Source organism: Bactrocera latifrons, unplaced genomic scaffold, assembly GCF_001853355.1.
Source record: "Bactrocera latifrons isolate USDA-ARS-PBARC rearing strain unplaced genomic scaffold, ASM185335v1 scaffold_34, whole genome shotgun sequence".
Taxonomy (NCBI): Eukaryota; Metazoa; Arthropoda; class Insecta; order Diptera; family Tephritidae; genus Bactrocera; species Bactrocera latifrons.
In genome coordinates, this window is record NW_017536979.1 from 1,637,323 (window position 1) to 1,656,082 (window position 18,760).

At 40.1% G+C, this 18,760-nt stretch overlaps 1 protein-coding gene across 8 annotated transcripts in view; it reads left to right on the plus strand.

Annotated features, from left to right (window-relative positions):
* Positions 1–18,760, plus strand: part of LOC108971407 (dorsal-ventral patterning protein Sog) — a 71,262-nt gene that overhangs the window by 14,368 nt on the left and 38,134 nt on the right. For 3 of the 8 annotated variants that reach the window (XM_018937447.1, XM_018937450.1, XM_018937448.1), the window contains exon 2: positions 1,814–3,530. In XM_018937447.1, the coding sequence (XP_018792992.1) occupies positions 3,107–3,530 (424 nt within the window). In that variant the 5' untranslated portion in view covers positions 1,814–3,106. Of the gene's footprint in view, positions 1–603; positions 1,600–1,813; positions 3,531–18,760 lie in introns of those variants that run through there. The other 5 variants (XM_018937446.1, XM_018937451.1, XM_018937449.1 and 2 more) reach the window with 5 other exon arrangements.

An 18,760-nucleotide genomic window follows, 5' to 3' on the forward strand; every position in this document is an offset into this window, starting at 1 on the left:
AATGTTGACAAACATTTTTATGACGTTTGTTTGAACTGCGAGGTTGGCTGCGGCAGCGGCAGTGGCGTTAACGTCGGGTGTGCGCGAACGCGTTTTGGCCATTACAAAAAAGAGTGTAGAGAGAGTAATGTAACGTAAGACTGACAGTATTTTGCAGTTGAGTTCCTGCAAACCGTATTTATCGTTTGGAAGATGCAGTTCGGAATAATTCGATCACATTAATGCAATTTTTTATTTTATCTCCAATCCATTCTTTAATTTATTTTTAAGTGGAAACTAAAGCTGAAAATAAGTAAAATATGTATATTTGTGAAAGCGCCTACCATAACCTCAATATAGACTTAATATTTAAAAGAATTGAAGCGATTTTTCAGAAATTTTCACAKTCAGGCATATCACCAAGAACCAAAAACATTTCTCCTTCTTTCGCGAATGCCCATACTAATGTTGAGAATTATAACTTTCCCGTTGGCAACACTGCAATCATCATTTATTATTGGATCGTTTCTGGTTTCTCATTCGCCACATTTGCTTGTAGATTTGTTGGTTTGCGCGATGACTAAAGCGAACGCGAATGTAAATGGGAGCGTGAGCATAGCCAGCACTTCGGTTATCTACGGTGCTCGTGGCTGTTGGCTTCAGCAACACGATCATATTGTTGTTGACAACCAAGCTGCAACGGACGTTAGTCGCTGACGACGACGTATATTTTGCCGACGTCGACGCCACTCTCTGGCATAGGAAGTGGTTGCATTCGGCAGTGTCCACTACAAACACAACAACACCGGCTAACGACATGAATACAGACGTATTCAAACCCAAGAATTGATTGCAATAACAGCCAAATTAGCTCTTTTGGTTAAGTCGTCGGCAGCTACAGCTCAGCGCTTTAAGATAAATGTACAATAGTGAGCAGCGCACTGCGCAGAGCATAGCCGAACAGAGCGGCGCGAAAGAGCAGAAATAGCTCAAYATCGTGTATCTCACGGTGTCTGTGTTTGTGTATGCCATACCCATTCGTAGTATCTTAATATCTTGCTTGCTTTTGAGCAGAGTGGGTACACACCGAACGATCGACCGCTTTGAGCGACCAAACAGCCAGCCGCCAGACAACTAAGTCAAGCAGCAGCGACGGTAATAGCAACTGTAAAGACTAAGTGAATGAAAAAAGTTTTTTCTTTCCATTAGTGCGCGCTAGCTGAGGGGTTTATTTATTCAGAGACAGATCCCGTGTGTGGACATTATTTTCCGAAACGTTCGCTAAGGAGCACACGACGAACATAACGCGACTCAGTATCAAATGAAACAAATCGAATCGATGATTACGGTCCGCATATTAAAAGTTAATAAAATCGAAAAGTTCCGCGTTGCATTATTTTAATTGAAAGACATTTGACTTGTCGCAGATTTTTTTGAAATGTTTCGCGAGCTATGCGAATTATTTGCATGCACAACAGTAAATGTGAAGTGTAAATTGTTATCACACCGCCGCGTAGCAGTTGTTWGTTGTTAAGTAATAATCGCGTGATTCCAAAAGGGCCTTGAGCTCCATAGGCTTTGGGAGCAAACTTGTGGGTTAAATACCAAAATAATAAATAGGTATTGCTAGGCTAGACTAGAGCACAAATATATGSCGCCGGAACAACAGTAGTATCAATAAAAATCGTCATTTTACACAACCAATCGCTTGCCAGCTAAAAACTGTGCCATCAGGGTGTCACCTATTCAATATATCAATGCCCACARGCAAACGTGTTTTGGAGTAAACTGTTACACCAACGCTTTACCATCAAYAAACGTTTATTTTATTTAGGTTTTACTGTAGCTGAAGTGAATATATCCGATCGAGCAAAACCTCAAGCAGTGACGACAGTATGCATTGTGTTTAATTAAAGTGAAAATTTAAAAATAAAGTGTGTAAATCAAAAAATACGAATTTTCTTTCATTACAAACCGCCGAAATAGCGACGGCTAGACGGCAAATATCACAAGAAGCAGCTACAATAGAGGCGAAAAATACGCGCAAGATAAACGCTTTATTAAAAATATTAAAATTCAAAAATAGAATTTTCACGCAAACTGCACTATTCAACCACATCGAACACGGCGAGCACCAGATTTGTTTGTAGGTCTATAAACGAGAAGGCTAACAAAGCGACGGCGCCTAAATACACGGTAATCCAAATTGTAGAAATTCATTGATAAACGAATGACGGAAGAAGATCATAAGCGCCAAGCTAAGGACCGACTGCACAGCCTAAAGAGTACCATCTAAATAAGATCGAAAGCATAAAGAACAAAAAAAAAAAAAAAAAATTAGAATAAAACCGAAGAAGATAACGTAGAAAATTAATAATTTTTGTACTCGGCAAAGGTGTTATCTAATCTAAGCATTTGCGCGCTTCGCACTACTTACCCACCTACTTACCAAACGGCGCAACAAACAACATCAACAACAAACAATCGCAACCTGCTTGCTATCCGTGCTCGATAYGCAGCGAAGTGTATTATAGAGTCACAGAGTCACCCAGCCAACTACTAAACACAGTTCACTCGCCGCCGGCGGTCATTCTGTCAGTCAGTGTCAGAACGCGAGCGCGTTTGTTTGTCAACAGAACAAGTCAGTTGGTTTAGTTTCTCTGGCTGTTTCTTAAATTTCTCACAACCAAGTATAACGCAAACGCTAAGAAGCGTGTAGGCTTGCTCATTCTGAGTGCGTCTAATAGCGTGTAATCAACGACAACATAGTGAAGACGTAAATTACCGCAACAATACTGTCCGTTCCATAGTTATAAAACAAGCGAAACAAGTGCAAACGTCGAAAATTCATGCAAGCTTACAATTACTAATATCTTTCTAATATTAAAATAATATTTGCGTATATTTAAGGGCRATTAATTTTCAAAATAAAAATAATTTAGTGAAGTGCGAAAGTGTTTCGAGCAGAAGTGCTAGTGAAAATATAAGAAGAATAATAAGTGCAATCTCTCCAACAGCGAAGTAATATAGGCTGCTGAAAATTAAGTGTGAAATAATAAATTCTTCTGCAAAACCAAGAGGACAAACAATAAAATCGTATTAAAGTACAAGAGGCTCAACGAACCACATGAATATGGCCATCAACAACAGTACAAAAGTGTCGCGAACGACAGCAATCAGCAAGACAAGTGCATCCAGTTCATGCCGATCCACGACRTGTGTCAAAAGCTGCAACACATCCGTCAAGGCAACAGATATGCAAAAATCTGGAAAGACAGCAAGTACAACGCTAATAACATCATCTCCAGCATTATTCACAATATCGGCAGCAACGGCGGATGGGAAATTAGCGCGACCAACGCCACCGTCAACATCGACAACTGCACCAACAACAACAGMAGGGCTCTCTACAACATCCCTCAAGCTTCTTTACAAATTCATTATATTTGCCATCTTGATCTGCACGGCGCCGTCGCTGGTTAGCGCCCGACGGCATGCGCCACTCTTGCTGGAAGAATCGGAGGGTACACGCCGAAATAATAGACCAGTTGGTAAGTGTAACACACCACTTTATTTATAGACGAGTACATAATTATATATTCTTAAGTTTATAAAGTTATAGGATATACAATAACTTTTTTTTAGCGAAAATATTATTATAATCAATCGGAAGAGGAGCACATATTTTAGAAGAAACTTAGCTTATCGAACAACATAAATCTTCAAGCCATGCGCTGTATTTTACCGAAATCCAGTTGGTTTTCCCCACAGCCAAGAATCGGAAAGTTTTGTCATTAAGTCAAAACGCCCACAAAACAATCGAGCCTTCAAAGTAAACGAAGGCATACTTTAGTACGACAAACAGAGACACACATCACACCGGTGCGTGTGTACCTGGTTGGCACAACCTTTCTTCAAACAGTTGCTGGAATTCCCGTGCTCGTCCTTATTCTATGTCCTTTGTTGTTGCTTTGCGCGTAATTGGGGTATTTCCCACATTTGATGCCACACAGATGCTAGCGCAAGCATTGATTGCACATATTTCGAGCTAAATACCTGCGCACAACACACTGTCACGCCCGGCCATATGCGCATGTACACAAACAAACCCACGTACGTAGACGGGAAGTCCTGAATTTGGACAATAGACGGTTTCAATGAAAAACGGTCGCAAAGTTGACCTGTGCCACTGCTAGGTCACATGAGCGCTCACCATGCGTATATTTGGGAATTCCCTAATGATTGTGCATACGCAGCGGGAAGCCGTACTAACAATGCATTACTGCTTACCGGAGTCGACCGCCATATCCATACGCATATGTTTGTTGTTGCCGAACTTGACAGACAGTTAGTCGTCGGCATGACAGGTTTTCTAATGCTTACCAAGAGCGGTGATTGCTTTTTGTTATTGTTATTGTTTCTGCTTTCTATGCAACGGCTGCGCACAGTTCCACGGCGATGCCGCACGTTCATTAAATGACTTATTAATTTTATTTCCGTAATGTCGATTGTGGCCAGGCTGTCTCCAAAGTTCCAACKGGAGTGGGCTTGACCAACACAAGTACCCGCGTGGATWGAAACYACCAAATGGGCGATTAAACGGCGCGCCGTGCGATGTGTGGTGTCTCACCACATTTTTATGTTCTTATGCCAATGCACCATTGTGTGTGGTTTGTGCGCGGGCGCTTTGGAGAGTCATTACTTTGCCCGATTTTATCGAATGTTTTTTTGGAGCGACGGTCAAACGTGTGTGGAGCAAGCACAATATTACCCGTTTGCAGTTCTCGTCTTCCTCATGATTTTCTTATTTCTATAACTACTGAATGGTGCCAATTTGTCTACCTACAGACAGTTTTTCACAGGTTTTYCTTTTCCTCACGTTTCGTTATTCTYCGTTTTTCTCAACAGAAGAATTCTGTTGTTACCACCTTCCACCAGTACGCATCCGATTGTATATTAGTAAATATTTATGAACTGGAGATTAGCTCTGAGYGTAAGAGGCTTTTCGGACAGACTGACATTWATTTATAAGAGCGAGTGGTCGGTTGTGTGTGTGTAGAAACGCTCGGCTATCTCCAACAAATCTACAGTTTCTGTGAAAATTCATGTTCCGAGTAGTTTTTAGATCATTGGATTGCATTCACATAGCTTCGCTATTTGCGCACATTTMAGATTGCAGCCGTTATTCAGCCACACACTCAGAGCGTTGCAGTTCAGACACATCATATAAGTGTAAACCTATATACATACATGTATATATATAYGATATTGTGCACAATTAGAACAGCTACCACTTAATATTTTGTTCTCATTCGGCTGGTGCCGAGGAAGTCAATGAAGTGCGCACCTTTTCGTGGTATACCCTGACCACCCACCCGCCGCTTCGATTCGAATTGCCATTAGCGGAAAGATGGGTGTTAAATGGAAATTTGTAATCTGCTCGCATTTCGATTATAAATTCATTTCGCAGCTATGATTTCCAAATGAGGCTGCACACATGGGATTCGTCATCGAATGGCGTCACTAACACGACTTCCAATGATTATAATGAATCAAATGAACAGTATCCGCTGTTTAACAATAAAATAAAAATACTCCAGTTAAAATTCGTTTTGCTTTCATGAATTTCACTGAGAGAAATCAGTTTTTAAAAGTCTCGTCTGTTTTCGCTATAGATGGAACAGCTATTCAACAAATATGCTATCCTCTGTTGTTGTATGCTCTCCTACCCTGAAGCTTGATAAATTCGACAGTATTTCATGTTTTCGTCTGTAGGCGAACAGGTTCCACAAACGCAAAGTGATTTCTTCAGGCGTTAACTTCCTTTGTGGGCTTATTCAAAATTTCGTTAACATACACACATTACATATGTACATATAGTATATRTATGTGTATGAATGGATCAATCAATGAAATTGCTCGCCCCAGCAATACACACGGGTATTATAAATAATACGTGAGTATGCGTGTATACCGCTCGACCGACTAACTGCTCGTCCCACTATACGTTCGCTTTAGTTTGGACAAACCAGATTTAATGAATGAAATGATATAAGACAATAAAACGAAAAACATATATATAACGTTTGTACATATGTATGTGTATATGGGACCGTAATAATATAACAAGCATTAAAGTGCCAAGCTATGGCTACGCACTTTTTGATTTCATTCAATATTTTGGCCGCATTTGCTCCATGTTTCGAACATTTGTTAAGTTGGTGTTGTTGTTATCGCTTTAGCTTTCGGCTATTGGTGTTAAATTAATGAATTGATTTTGGACTTTTAGTATATGTKTTTTTATTGCGACTTTGATTTGTTATTTGGTGGTGCGATCCGTGTCTTACCACGCACTTCGCTCTGCTCATTAATGCAGACCTACATACAGACATGCCATAAATGTGTGCGACGGCGTGTACGAGCATTTATTCATGCAGACGTGCTTTTGAGTGGTCGTGCAGACAGACAGACAGATCGACACCCAAACACACTGCGCCGGAAGGGCAGACAGATAGGCAACAAACCATTATTGGTACGTACGTACAAACTAACGAGAGATATACATACATATGTATGCATGCACATGACTACTTACTTAACTGGCCGATCGACCGGACGGATGTTTAGACAGGCGACAAGCAGCCGCCATTCAACAATCGTCGGTGGTCGTCCGGCAGGCGGYAATTGCAATTGAGGAGGTGTTAAAATGTGCTTAAGTGATTTGCAATATGTGTGGCAGCACCACCAATGGCACATATGTATATACATACATTATTCAACGCTCACATGATAATGCGATTTCCAATATTTCGTTGTCTTTTTGTGAATTGCAATTAAAATTTCGCAAGCAACGCCACTGGTGCAACTGTTCAAACCGTCGTCGTGGGTCTGTTTTACTCGTACTCACTCGTACTCAAACCTATGCTAAGACGTGAAGCACGCGTCATCATTAAGAGTTGTTCGCTGTTTACCTATGCTAGATCTGAGATGGCTGATCCAACTGTTTCAGCGTTTAACGTTACGGACCAACGCCAGTTGCGGACTTGAGGTCGTGATCTCTTGGGCTGATTGCGGCGGAAATTCGGCAGCATTTGGTCACCACATGATGGGAGTTGGGTTAGGGTTTTAAGCATATTTGTAAATGTACATTGATTAATGAGTCTAGAGACTAGACTTTGGGCCACARTTTATTAACTAGTGTTTCCTTGTTGCAAATTTTTGACATCTCTTTTCCATTTACGAGTATATYTTGGTTTTCCGATTTGCGTTGCATTGGCTTCCATATGGTTTTATGCAGTTGTCAAGTCAAAYAGTTAGTCAGTCAACGTACCCCAGTCAGATAACGCATGGGTATGGGAGCCTAGCTAGTTCCAAGTTGGCTTTTCTCGAGCGGTCGGCCTAACTGTCTTCAAGAGAATTGAGTCTCGTTTGTCATCTCATAGCTGCAATATACATATATACATGCGCCTTTTGGCAGTGCGTCGCCACACCTGACTTTCGGTATCGCAGTTCGCCAACTCTTCGTCGTGTACGTGGCAACCCATTAGACCGTGCTCCCATATTCGCGCTCCATCTCCGGCCTCCTGTCAGCCCGGTTCCTTTGTCCTTTGTTGGTGTATGGTACTGAGCTTCTGACACACTTTTAAAATTGCTATGTAGTCATATTTCGGAGAAATAATTTTTAAATTTTATAGCTTTATTTCGCAACGTATTTGCTCCTTGGATTAGTTGCTTTTTAATGTTCTCGTGACTCATGACCCAAATTATGCCCTTAATTCTAGCCGGCAAGCCTCCATTCTGTTGGGCTGAAAATCTCCAYAGTTTATGCTGATATTTATAAGTATTAACTGCCGTTTCAAGTGAAAGTAGCCACTGTGGCATGTCTTCCCAGTACAACAGACTCACTGCCATAATGCCAGGAAAAATGCWTGCCGCTTTACTCCTCTTTTTCTTTTATTAGTTACTCGCGTATTCACCCATCCATCCATTCGTCGCTGCTATTATTCCTATGGACGGCGAATGCGTTCGCTCGCCTTCCTCTAAAAATGCAACGATTAGTATGTATGTATGCATGCCGCGCCATAAATTGGCATCCAATTGCCATAAATGCCCCGCAATTCACTACCAATCAGTTGCCCTGCCACCCCGCTGCCTAAACTCCACATTGGCCAGCCAGCTAAGCTGTTGCGACAGACAGCATTGACGGTTGTGCTGGCTGGTGCGTTCCACATGTTGCAGTGCTTGTGGTTCAATGACTTGTGCGCTTCTAACTAAGAAAGCTGATTGCCTAACAAACTAACAGGCTCAACTGTGTCGGCTGATGGCGGCCAGTGGTGGGATGGCATAGTCCGGCTACTGGCTGTATAGCGCATTCATATCATCGTGTGCGTGTGTGACTGTGGCATATTTGCTTTGATTTTCACTTTATYTGCTTTGTTTTTTGTTTTTTATTTGGTATTTTTGTTCGCATGCCTACTTGTTGCGCTGTTTGACTAGTACACCTACATACTTACACGCATATATACATACACATATATATGTACATGTGTGGCACTCAGTTTCTTAGTTAGTGGGACGTTGGTGGTTAGTGTCATCGGGCGAACCACCTACATCGTTCGCTTTCGCACTCTGTGGATAGGCTGTCTCTTATACACATCTAGGTGGGACGTTGGTGGTTAGTGTCATCGGGCGAACCACCTACATCGTTCGCTTTCGCACTCTGTGGATAGGTTGTGCTGCTGGGGAACTACGGAGGCGAATGCAACTATTGCATATTGTAAAAAATGGGCGGCTGCAAGGGGGGACACGATGTGTGCTTACCACTGGAGTGGCATGTGTATGGTTTAGGTTGTGTGTGCAAGTGCAAAATGTTAATTTTAATGGCCAAGTTAAAGTTAATGTGTGTATATATGGCAAATACTAATGGCGTAATGTAAAAATTCAAAGTGCCAACTGGCGAGGCGCAAGAGACGTGAGGCGAAAATGCGCACAATTCCAAAGTGGCGAAGGTTCACTTAAGGTACTGCGCCCCTTACCGGAATTTCATGTATATATTTATTTGTATGTATGCGTATTTGTAAGACACGGATATTTCCAACTAAATCTAAGAATCTTTGGCGCGACTACTGATGCAGCCGTCTCCACATGTTGTTGCAATTTGCATTGTTTATGTATGCTGCACTTGTGTATCATGCCACATTCTTGTTCTGCATTAATTATCAAAGTGTAGTGATCTTTTTTTAATTTAAAGTCCGCCATATACACCCAAAACATGCACTCATCTACATATGTACATGTACATATTGAAATATAGGACAACAATAACAAAAGTAGAAACGGCGGCAGCTGTGGCAGCAGCATCCACAGCMATTTCGTTGCGGCATTTCATTTGTGCTTCGTCAGAAAATGAAAACTCTTTGATTGCGAACGGTTTGTCAATGTGAATTTGTTTGAGTTTTCAGTATTATWAGCTTAGCGCGGTTCTTTACTGCCTACGTCAACATACGCAAACATGTATGTATGCATGGGTGCACGATGCTGCGGCATTGCTTCGCTTCCCCAAACTGATATGGATCTTACAGACAGTACGGCACATTTAAATGGGTTTTGCTGCCGCCGCGGCCACTCGTCACATGTGACTTGTGCCGCACATTTACTGGCTGCGGCCGCATGCGGCATGCCACAAGTAATAAGTAAAAGCCGCAGCTAACAATGATGCATGCGCTCTAGTTGTTCTTGCTGAATTTATTAAGCCAAATACACATATACATATTTTTGAGGGCCAGTGTGTGTCTGTATGCAAGTGTGTTTGGCTGTGTGTAATGGCAATTTGTGCGCGACAGCAATCATTGCTGATGTTTTGTGCGACGAAGCTATTTTCGTTTGTAGCGGCCACCGTCAAGGGGTGAGCGTACTAAAACCGATCAGAAAAAAATTAAAAAAAGTGCAAGAACGAGCGGCGAGACAATGAGTCACAGTTGCTTCGAAGGGAACAGCAAAAACAACTTTTGGCGCAGGCTTCTGACAAAAACGAGTAAAGTAGTAAAGTAAGGAAATATATATACATATATACATATGTATGTATGAATTGAAAATAAGATTATTAATTTTCAAATCGGTTGTACTTAAAGCGGGATATAACTCGCAAGTTATGTAGGTAAAGAGATATTTGCACAGAAATAATAGCAAAAGGGTTCCCTTACAAAGAGCTGCACTAGTCTTGAATCACCAGTCAACACTTCCGCATAGATAGCAGGTGCCATAAGAAATATTAGCTCAAAAGTTCCCGCTAAATTCAGTGCAGCATGTGATTTTGTATGACTCACAATCACATATAAAGCAAAAAAATCAAGAGTAACTAAAAATACTTTATTATAATCACCGAATCGCTTACTTGAACCACTACATCTACTGCATTTGCAYGTACACACTCACACCCACTCGCAGATGCACACATATGGGCAGATGTGCTACACTTAGTTTGACTATAGAATCAGTGCTGCTTAAAAAAGAAAAATGGGTGTGTGCTGACAGTCACTTGACCAACCAACAATACGTCGGCAAACACCCACCCAGCTACAAGATATGGCACCGCAACAGCGCGAGCATCGTCGCCGAGCAACGAAACGCCCACCCACCCACAAAAGGGCACGTCGACATTACAACAGCTACAACAATACCGTGTGGCCACAACAGACAGCTGGTCTCCCCATTGTCAGCAGATTAACAACTTGCAACACGTCACAGCGTCAGCAATTTGCAAACGGCATGCAACACGCCCCCATATCGCGTGCTAGCCAAAAATACACAAATGCACATTCAACTCGTGCAAAATTGATAACAATTAAAATCAGTAATAAAATGAAATTAAATAAATTTAAACTGAAGCCAAGTGGCAGAGCGCACAAAAAAATTCCGGCGACATGTGATTGCAACAAAWGCAATGGTATATACAAACACACACATGGTTGGACATGCAATGAGTCTTGTGAATTTTTGAATATTTCAAATAACTTTGCCGCATCGTTGGCATACTGCTTGAACTCACCGCAATTATTGTTGTTCATAATTTGTTGTTGTCGTTCGCAAATACAACAATGGGAAATTTGCCGCTAATGCTTTAATAGCTATTTCTGGCTATTCGGGCTATTAAAAATATAATCAAACTGAAATTTGGGTGCACATTAACAGTGATTTTCATGTTATTAAGTATTTTTCTCAAACTATTAATTTCTCGCAGTTCTCACATTGCTGTTACTAGCCTCAAATATATGTCTCTAATTTTCGCTGAGTTCGCAGCTGTCGCTGTACATATAATATATACATTTGTGTGCGCATATGTGTGTGAACTAATATTAGGCAATAACAATTAAATGAGCAATGCAATAAAATATAAAGGTGTTTGCCGAGAATAATGGCTCAAGTTGAAATGAGTTGGCATCAGCAGAAAATGATGATTTCGCTGAGCAGTTGATGGAGAGCTACTCGAGGCATCATTGGGTAGGCAATGACGATCATGAATTTAGTATTTAATGTGTGTTTATTACCTCCATAAATTATCTAAAAGAAAATTGTTGCATTTTCGCAATTGCTTGTGTAATTATAGGTATCTGGAAAATTGTGTCCTACCAACAATTTAATGACAACTGTTGAAATTACAAGTTTCTTAACATTTTCATAAATATTTTTTGTAAAAACTTGCCACAAAGTGTGGCTGCGTGTGGCTAGTAATTTTCGACACAAACAGTATTTATCCTTTCATGGTTTTCCGCAAATTTAAATTTTTAATGAAGCAACTTTTCTTATCAGCGGTATCATCTAACCGTGTTGATTGACTTTGAATTGTGTAAACAAGAACATTTGCTATGCTGTGCATTTGTAGGCAAAACTTGTCATAATTGCCGCTAGGCGATGCCGGCAGCCAAAGATATTGCATATTTCATGTAGCAGATAAATTTGCCAAATCACATTGCCCATTCACACATATAGTACATACATGCGCACACACGCACAAATCGATTTTTACTTTCCGTTTTCATTTAGCTTTTGTTGTACATGAAATTGCATCATCACACCGCAGCAACAACAATTGTATATAGAAATGTATGTATGTCTATATATTGGGTGGCAATATACAGCAGTATGTATGTATTTAAGCACAAGCACATTTGTTCAGTCATTTAATAACAAGATGAATTAGTAACAATGGCAATAAAGCATGTGAGCGAAAGTGTACAATTRGATAGATGGCGAGCGAGAAAGGGGAAGCATGTTGAATTAAAGTCACTCGTCTGCTAAGCGGGCAAAGGAATTGTTGATCGCTTGCAGTTCATCACGTTCACGCGAAAGCGATTCGTCATTGACATGTGTACATCACACGCGATTGCGTACCGTTACTCTTGAAGGGGTAGTAGCGACAATGTGCATATGTTAGTCCATATCTGTCTACTAAATGGCTAATGAATGCATAGACAGTGCTCCCAACAGACGTATGTACATCTACGTTTAACTTCACGTCACAGGAAGAAGATCGAATTTTCACGCCCAAAGCTTTTAAATTAAAATGGGGACCGCGCAGTGTATAGGAAGTGGCTGTCTGTATTTGCACTTGAACGCCCGACCGTGTCTGTTTTATGCAATCGCGCACAACTGTTCACTGTTTTCGCTTGCCAGATGCCCGTTGCTGGGTGTATATGGTATAGGACAGTTATTACTATTTTTTAGAAAAATTAGGRGACATTTTTTTTCAGATTGTATTCGGCGACGGTATTCTGCGCTGAGTGGAATGCTCCTCACACAACCTAGTGCAAATTGSGCGACTTTGGGAATTTCTGAATTGCAGGTGCAACAAATCCAAAACGCGGTGAACTCTAATCATCGCAAGACTTGYTATGAGGGGCGGGATATCCGCCGGGTGGGCTCAGCATACCATCATCAGCTTACGCCACCCGTAGAGCTTGGAGTGTTTTCTAGAATTTGAGTTTGTGTTAGTTTAAGAGTGACCCGTTCAGCTGGCAGAAAGCTATTAAGTGCTTGTCAAAAGTGACATGGAACCTCCTGCCTGAGATGAGAGCACCTCTCATTRCGCTACACTTGTGTGCGATTTTTTCTAGCTTTTGGTATTGAATTTTGAATTTCTAACGATTTCATTCMTTATTTTGTGTTCATTTAAAATTTAAGCGACAATGAAATTCGATGTGTGAAAATTATGACGTACAAATGTATGTAGTAGATTTGGCAGGTGGCAATAGCAACAACAGCATTTAATTTTGGGCTGATTTGTTGGCGCAAAAGGAAAAGTATAAATGTGGAATATAATGAAACTCTGGCGACCTTGAAAATCACACTCATTCTCTTTTTCGCACACGATTGTAAAACCACATAGCGGAACGTTCTCAGCCATATTTCAATAAGGTTGGGATTATTGTCTGGGGGTGAGAAATTCCAAGTCAGAGTGAWGGTACTAGGTCAGTATAGTAAAACCCGTTCGTATGTTTATAACCTTATGACGTTATGACCTCTATATATCAATCAAAATATTGTTGAATGCGTCACTTTTAATCAGCTTTCGTATATCTGGACCATTTAGCAGGCCTGATTGGAAAAAATTTATTTGTTAAAATTTAAAAGGTCATAAAAAAACTGACACATWCGAACGCCAAACCCTTTGAGGGTTTTACTATACTGAMCWAGTACCATCACCCTGACTTGGAATTTCTCWCCCCCCAGAYTCGTGGGATCATAAATCCCAAAATAGCAGCAATTAATTGAAAATATGTGGCSCACACACACTCTCATTTGTACATACATACATATGTATATGCAGCAGATATGATAGCGGCTTTTTTCAAAACATTGAGTTGTCATAAATTCTCCACGAATTTCACCCTAATCACAGACACAACCTCTTCTTCGATCGGAAAGAGTTCATAAACAACTTTACTTCGTATTTATACACTTTTCATTAAGTAAATATGTATATGCATTTATATTTTTTATTAATAAATTATAACGTTCACCTATACGCACAATGTCGTCGTGCAACATTTATCGGTTCGATCTATTGGACCCCTCTCGAAAACTATGCCGGCTATAATGTATGCAAACGGAAATTTTTTTAGTTTTCCACAAGTATTTGCTCGGCTTTGGCGGTAAGTGCAACYAAAATTGGTGCATTTCATAAATCAACARCATACATACATATGTATATACATAAATACCTAAAGACATACATATGTGTATAATACATATCAACGCACCCGAAGCGCAGGTCACCTTTAGTTCGTCGCTCTTTGCTCAGTGTGAGCGCCGACACTTGTATGGCTTTGCGATGACGTTACTTGGACAATGCTGACTAAATAACTCAGCAATCAAATCAATCAGCTAATCAACTATCCATTCAAAGTATTGTACACGAGYGCGGCAGCGATGTGAGATCTGATCGTAAGCAAACGCGTCATGCATGTTGGTGTGTGAGCGCGTATGGGACGCTCTCCTCTCCCCCTCTTTAATTTTTCCAAAGCCATTTTTATTTTAAAATTTTTTCAACCAACCGTTTGCTTTTCTTTTTGGTCAGTTGACAAATATGGCGTTGGCTACGTTGGCGCGTTGTGTTTTTTTGGCGTATACAAGTAGCGCCAGCGTTCCTTAATGCCCATGTTTGTTTTGACTTTTCAATTTTATACACGAGTATTTTCATTTATTTTTATAGTTTTTATTTGTTTGGAGTTTGGCTCCCCTTTATAGAGCGTACAATTAAATGATGACTGTTTTTGAGTTTTTGATTAAATGCTTTCAAGTTGTTTTTCTTCAAATTCAATATTAATCTTTTTGTGTGCTGGAAAATGTGTGCAAATATTTGTTTTAAACGACGTCYAATAAATATTTCCACTTACATAAAAAACAACGAGTGGCATTTGTTTGATGGACGTGACGTGAGCTAAAAGAGAATGAAAGATGAAACTAAGTTCGACTTCACACTCAGCACTAAAAAGAAAAGAGTTGCATGAAATTGACTATTTCATATCGGAACTCAGAACACCTCGATTTCTGAATGTATCTGACAAATCCATTATGCAGGTATGTGTGTATGTATGTAAATAGCGGCTATTTATGGACACTTGAAGAACCAATTATTTATCACTGACGTATTGACAGTTCAGCACTTCCAACTGTCAAATTTATCCGACAAAGAGAGGTAATATACGTATGGTCTGGTTTTAGCCGGTGATGATATGTTTATTGAAACTGTTTATTATTTACAAATATTTAYTTTACAAATATCAAAATACGAAATTAAATTATATTATGGCGAATATGGAAATTTCATACGTAAGCGATGTGTGCTTTTGCATTTCTGTCAATTTGACATAATTAAGGAAAACTTTCGCTAACAGCTCGTGAACACAGCGAGTACTCGCATAGTGTGGCAGTGCTGCGCATTAGTCGCTGTCAACGTTGTAATCATAATAATCGATCGACAGGGCATTTAGCCGAGAATTTTCGGCGCTCTGACTAAAATGCAAGAATSTACAAAATTGAAAACGAAGAAAATTTAATAGAGCAAGCAAAATTTATGCAAGGCAATTTTTTTTTGTTTGGTGGACGCTGCATGTACATATAAGTAAGCATAAAAATATTTTATTTTTCACAAATAATGTTTTACAAAGTTATAGTTAATGGAAAATTATAAATTGTTTGATTTTAACAAAAGGCACAAAATCATCCCTGCTACATTTCAATTATTTGTTGGTAGTTTTTGCGTTTATGACAAATTTTATACAGACTACTTATAGAAAATATATTGAAAATAAACAAAGTAAATACGCCAAAATAAAACACTCGAAAAACAAAGCATTGATATTCAGCCATAAATTTTCGTAAATCTAAAAAAAATCGTCCGAATTTTTCGCACACGCACACACACACATATACGCTTGGATTTGGTCACAGTGAAAATTTCTAGCAAGAAGCCATAAAGTGTGCAATAATACGATCATGCCTGGCCCCACGTCTTAACCTCCAAATCCATTGTAAGCGTTAATGGGCGCTTTGGTGCCAACTCAGTAGTAGGTAGTGACTGTGGCGCCGTCAATAACACAAATAACAAAAACTGAAGCAACAGCAACAACTTTGTTAGCACCACACTCTGTCTATAATTAAGTTGTTGTCCGTCTTTTAAGTRCTTTTAGAAACTTATATTATCTCACTGATAGCGTTTTTGCCACATTATACACGCCATGTAGTGATTGCTGGCTTGTGGTTTGTTTTTCTTGAAAACTCAATTTAAATATATGCGCATTCTTTTAAACTGACTCGTTTTTATGTGTGTGTGTGTGTGTGTGTATTTAAATTAATTCCATTTTTTAGCCATTGCCACAACAAGAGCCGAATACCAGAGAGCTCCACTGTTCATTTTCAGTTTTTATTTCTATTTTCAATTATATTTTGTTTTTTTGTTCGTTTTTTTTTTCTTTTGCTTACTAGGTAATTATTTTCGACAATTAATTACTTTTTAGCTGACCTAAGCAATTTTGTTTTAATTAATTTTAACATAGTTTAGCTTTTATTGGCGCAAAGCTGTCGCCGATATAGCTAATTGTTATTTTTGTTGGCGGCTGTGGCGGCTACGCCGGCGGTGAATGGTCGCCAGTGAGGCCGGCAAAAAAGCTGCCTAGCGGTTTTTTGCCTTTGCRCTCGAAACTCAACTTTTCAGCAATTATTGCTCTGCGATCGACGCCTGTTTGTCTGTGTATGGGTGTAGAGGGAAGTAAATAATCGAATTGTGGTGAAATGTGGTTGTTGCTCTTATTGCATTATCACTTTTCAACAGAACGTAGAAACAACTCTAATTACATAGTATGCATGTATAACTCTTATATGTACATATATATAAATGTTTTACTGTGGTTTCTAAACGACGCCGGTCTGTTTAGTTAAAAAYTCAGAAAACTCAAGGAACTGAAATTCGAAAAATGCGAAAATCCAAAAATACATTTTCGACAAGTTACTTTGGTAAAAAGGTCAGAATTCAAATGTATGCTTATTTATTTATGTGTGAATGTGTGAGTTTGTTTTCCATTAACTCYATGTAGAAAGGCGCTGTGAAAGCAGCAAGTACATTAAATTGCGATCACAAAAAAGAAAGAAACAGTTGTGGCATTCAACACCGAATGCAAGTACGTTTCGTACCTCCGATTTCGTAACTATTTATTTATCACACTTTGCATTTGCCTATTGTGGCAATAACAAATAAAAACATACAAAAATATTTCTCGYATTCAGAAGATATTGTGACCAACCACTTTTTCTTCGCCATACATTTGGCACCCGCCAGCGATGTGAAAAACGTTAATTGGTATTTACATGCCTTCATGTATATATGTATGTACATACATACAAATAAATATTGTGCATTTGTAGTCGGCGGCGTGAAAGCCGTATGCCAAGGTGTTGTTGTGGAAGTTCGTTGCCAAAGAAATGTTGGCGGTGTGTGCGCAAGGCGTGAACAATAAATGACAACAATGTTGCATGCTCCAAAGGCAGCAATTTTTTCACAGTCGRCAACGCCACGCTTTTTGTTCACTCGATTTACTGTGARTGGTTTGATTTAGATATTGTTATCTGCAGTTTGGTGTTTGTTTTTGGGTCTGTTGCACTTTGAGCCGTACTTCCGAAAGCTAGAGATATATTCCACACCTCACAATCTGATGTGTATAGAGAATAGGAACAACAAATAAAACAAATAACACCATTCGCCTGGTCGGGCACTAACAGCAGCCGAACAGGGCGTTTATAACCAAAATTGTTGTATTTTATTAAGCAACATTTATGTATGAGCGCAGCCCACACTTTCAGTTTCGGCTCGATCACAACGGCGGCATGAGTGCTCATTTGCATGTGTTTGCGTGTGAGTAAGCGCCCACAGACACACACTTGCAAACGGAGATTGATGATGTCGTTGCGCCATGTGGGCGGTTGGTGGTTGGCGGTCGGCAGCGCAGCCCGTAAACAAAGTGACAATTCAATTAAAACATCAAAATTAAGTGGCTACGATTTGGGCAACAAAAATTATAAAAAATTGTGGACACTGTAGTAAAATAATTGATTTTTATGCGGCTTTTATTATTTATTTTGCCATGCTGATTTCACACACGGTGGCAGCACTTGCAGTTATGTAGTTATGCACAAGGTATCCCATTCCATTCGTGGCAAGTAGCATGTGGCATGCAACCACTCAGCGCCAGGGCTGCATGGTCGGCTAGCCGGATATGCATTCCAATGCGAGTGCTGTCTCGACACCGGTCGGCCGGTGAGCCAGCAGCGCTTGCCTCTATTTTTAGCGCATCGCGTGCACGCCTCACATTAGCCCCTTTGTAGTGTCGTTGTTGCACGCCTTAAGAACTGCGGTGTCGAGAAGTGCCACCACATTTTGCCAATACGTTAGGAATCTGTAAATTTGACTTCTACTATTAGCACARACACACCGACGGATTCCTCGTCATTTCCAGTTCCATTTGGAGTACCTTGGTTGCTATTTTTGGCACTCGCCGGCGCGCCGTTAAAATGATGCGTCACTGATTGCACATTATTCGTTGCTGGTGTGGTGGTTGCGAGTGCTTATTGCCAACGGCTTTACGAGGTGCTAAATTTCAATTGGGTCCATTATAAGCTGCTCCACTAACGAATGCTGTGCCATCAAAGCGGACGGCTTACTGAAGCCCTTTTATTACTGTGTTCATTTACGCTAATGTATTTCTAATTAAGTAGGTTAACTATTGAC